The following is a 2,889-nucleotide window of genomic DNA, read 5'->3' as shown; positions in this document are numbered from 1 at the left end:
TGTAGAGTGGGAGTTGAGAAACTTAAGTTCGATATCAGCTGGACATAAACATAATGGGTCTCAAAGGAGATCTTGCCGAGTCAGATTCTAGACCCGCAGCAGGGACCTCAGGAAAGCTGGTTATTTCATGGTCTTCATTCTGTTTGGTGAAAACGTAACTTGCAAACGGCAGCATAATCCCTTTATAAATACCCCTGATTGTGGAGTCTCTGGGGTGGGGGGGAACTTCCTCTTCAGCACTCATTGCAGGGGGCTCAGAAAGATGTGTACAACCTGTTTATAGAAGACCCTTTGAGGTCTCCCCCAAGAACCGTATCACCCCAATGGACAGGGGTTATAAGGGCCCCTCTGTGTGGCTGATGAGGAGCAGAGACTTAAGCTAGGGAAGCATAGCCCAGACCAGAGCTAACTGGTTGGTAATGAGCAGGTTAATAGCTCACACCTGGAATAAAGCGAGGCTGTAGCCAAGGGCTGGAATGACTCCGGGGTTTTCCCTGCTTTGCTTTTCTCCCTTCCTGTGTTTGGTGGGGCTTTGAAGCTCTCCTGCCTGGGAAGATCTGGGTTGTGCTTGAATCCTCAGCTCAGGGAGTCAGGGCAAGGCCAGAAGGGGAGGACCTGTACTATGAAACATGGACTCACAGGAAAATGGGCCATTCTGCCTGTCCCCTGAGGAACACTGGTGCCAGTGCAAACTGGAGGGGGCACGGGGCAAGTGGTTCCAGCTCTGGGCAGAGAAGGACTGAGGGCTCAGGAAGCCAGGTGGCTCATGGCAGCATCTTTCTTCAGATTTTAGGATGGTACCTTACTTTGTGATTCTACCCAGTTGACGCCATTGTAATCTTAGCACACACTGTTATTGTTTTTCACAGTCACTGAGTTAGGCATATGTTCAGTTGTAAGGAACAGAACTCCCTGCTAACAGGGGCCTAAGCGATGTAGACCTTCCCTCAATCTACAAAGGATGATTGAATGGCCACCACATACCAGGCGCTGCTCTAGGAGCTGGAAACAGCAGAGAGAAAAGCAAACTTCTTGCCCTCATAGAGCAAGAGGGCAGCCTGGGATAGGGCAGGGCCTGGTCACTGTCCTGAATGCCTGGGGCTTCTGCCTCATGGGCACAGGTGATGTCCAGGAATCTCGAGGATGTCCAGGAATCTCAGTCAAGACAGGAAACAGGAGAAAGAGATGGCACCAGTCTCTCTTGTTCCTTTTAGCAGAAGAGCAAAAGCTTCCCCGGAATCCCCAGCAGATCCTCCCTTACCATCACTGGAGGGCCAGGCCTGTGGCTACCTCAGAATCTTCACTGTTAATCTGGTCACTGTTTATCACCTGGGGCTGCCGAGAACAAGGGTTCAGCGTGCAAGGGAGAAGGAAGTTAGCAGGTAGTCAGGGGGTCGGGCTGTCTCTGTGTTTGCAGGGGAAGCAGACACTAGAGAAGTTAAACATTCCATGGCAAATATATCATTGCAAATAGCAAGGAAATCGTGAAATGATTGTAAAATGGCATTGAAGCAATCCAAGATACGGCAAGAAGTCCTTGTTGTGTGGTTGCGGTTTCCTGCGGTCTTTGCAAGTAGGACATGTGAAGAGGGAAGGAAGGGTCCAGCCTCGGGGGCTTTCAGACTGGCAGCAGATGACACGCAGGCATCTGAAACAACCTGTGCGCAGAGGAAGTGAAAAGGGACCTGGTGGCAACCGAAAGCACGGTTCACAGCGGTCATTGTCATAGTCACTTTCCCTGCCTGTCCTGCCCACGCTCCTTCTAGGGAACACGCCCTGCTCACAGCTGCTAAAGCTGCTGTCCCATGAGGTCCAGGCCCAGCCCCATCCCACTAAAAGGTGTGAAAGCAAGGGCGTGTCTGGTTCCATCAGACGATGGGACCACCCAGTCTTTTCAGGTGCCAGGACTCATGTGCACAAATATACCCTCCCCCTCCCTGCTTTCCAGCTGGTGAAGTCCCATTCCTCCTTTGAGACCACCGCCTGGGGTCATCTTGCCCCCACCCTGACCTTGCTTCCTCTCTCTTTCATGATGCCCCAGCATGTCATGAGGACTGTGCTGGCATCTGCCCCTTATATCGGCACCACGTGTGTTTCTCTCTCACGCAAGTGCTTCATCTTGGTATCCTTGTTGCCTGGCACAGTGCCTGACATGAGGCAGACACTCAGTCAGTGCCTGTGGGGTGAAAGAATGAATGAGTGATTCTCTAATGGTGACAGAGTAGGTCTCAGCTGATTTAGTAGGGCCTTCCTCCCTGGGAGTTTAGCCTCAGTGCGGCCCTGGGTGGGGGGGTCAGGTGCTTTTTATGAAGCCTTCTGCCCTCTGCCCCTAAAGCCAACCTTATTTCCTGCTCACTGTCACCATCGTCCTCTTCACTAGAACTGGAATCCCCCGGGAGCCTTTCCTTTTTCCTCCTCCAGAGAAGAGGAGCCCAGAGGCAAGGAGCAGAGGGCTGTGGAGCATGGCTCGGATTTGATAAACAGGCAGGAGATTTCAGCAGCAATCAGGAGAGGAAAGCACACACTTTATCCCCGGAATTCATAATGCAGCACTAATGAGCTGGAGGGGCTGCAATTTGATCTCCACCGCCTCTTGCAGCCCGGGATCATCAGCGTTTGGAGAAGGACACAGGGAGGGGCACTGCCGCCGGGCGCTCTCCCCCATCCTGTAGCCTGATGGTCCTCCTGGGAGGGGAAGGCATATTTATTAGGCCTCCAAATCTGGCTTGGTCACAAAGGACATGAAGATGAGGGGCTGCAGAGACCTCTAGGTGGCAGTGGGGTTGGGGAGGGGCACACGCAAAGTGGGGAACCCATGGCGACCCCACCGCTGAATAACATTTCCCTGAGAAAGTGCTCACATCTGGAAAATTTCCAAATCACATTATC

General features: G+C 52.5%; 1 protein-coding gene across 1 annotated transcript in view; it reads right to left on the bottom strand.

Moving 5' to 3' along the window:
• LOC116527704 overlaps positions 1 to 2,464 on the bottom strand; it is an 11,744-nt gene extending 9,280 nt beyond the window's left edge. Inside the window, exon 1 of the mRNA XM_032244845.1 lies at positions 2,357 to 2,464. Within this exon, the coding sequence (XP_032100736.1) occupies positions 2,357 to 2,464 (108 nt within the window). The remainder of the gene's footprint in view (positions 1 to 2,356) is intronic.
• Positions 2,465 to 2,889: the final 425 nt, after the last annotated feature.

The sequence above is a fragment of the Sapajus apella genome, unplaced genomic scaffold (assembly GCF_009761245.1).
Source record: "Sapajus apella isolate SASKATOON/1434 unplaced genomic scaffold, GSC_monkey_1.0 scaffold55, whole genome shotgun sequence".
Classification (NCBI taxonomy): domain Eukaryota; kingdom Metazoa; phylum Chordata; class Mammalia; order Primates; family Cebidae; genus Sapajus; species Sapajus apella.
The sequence above is the reverse complement of the archived record's forward strand: the minus strand, read 5'-3'. Positions and strand labels throughout refer to the sequence as shown.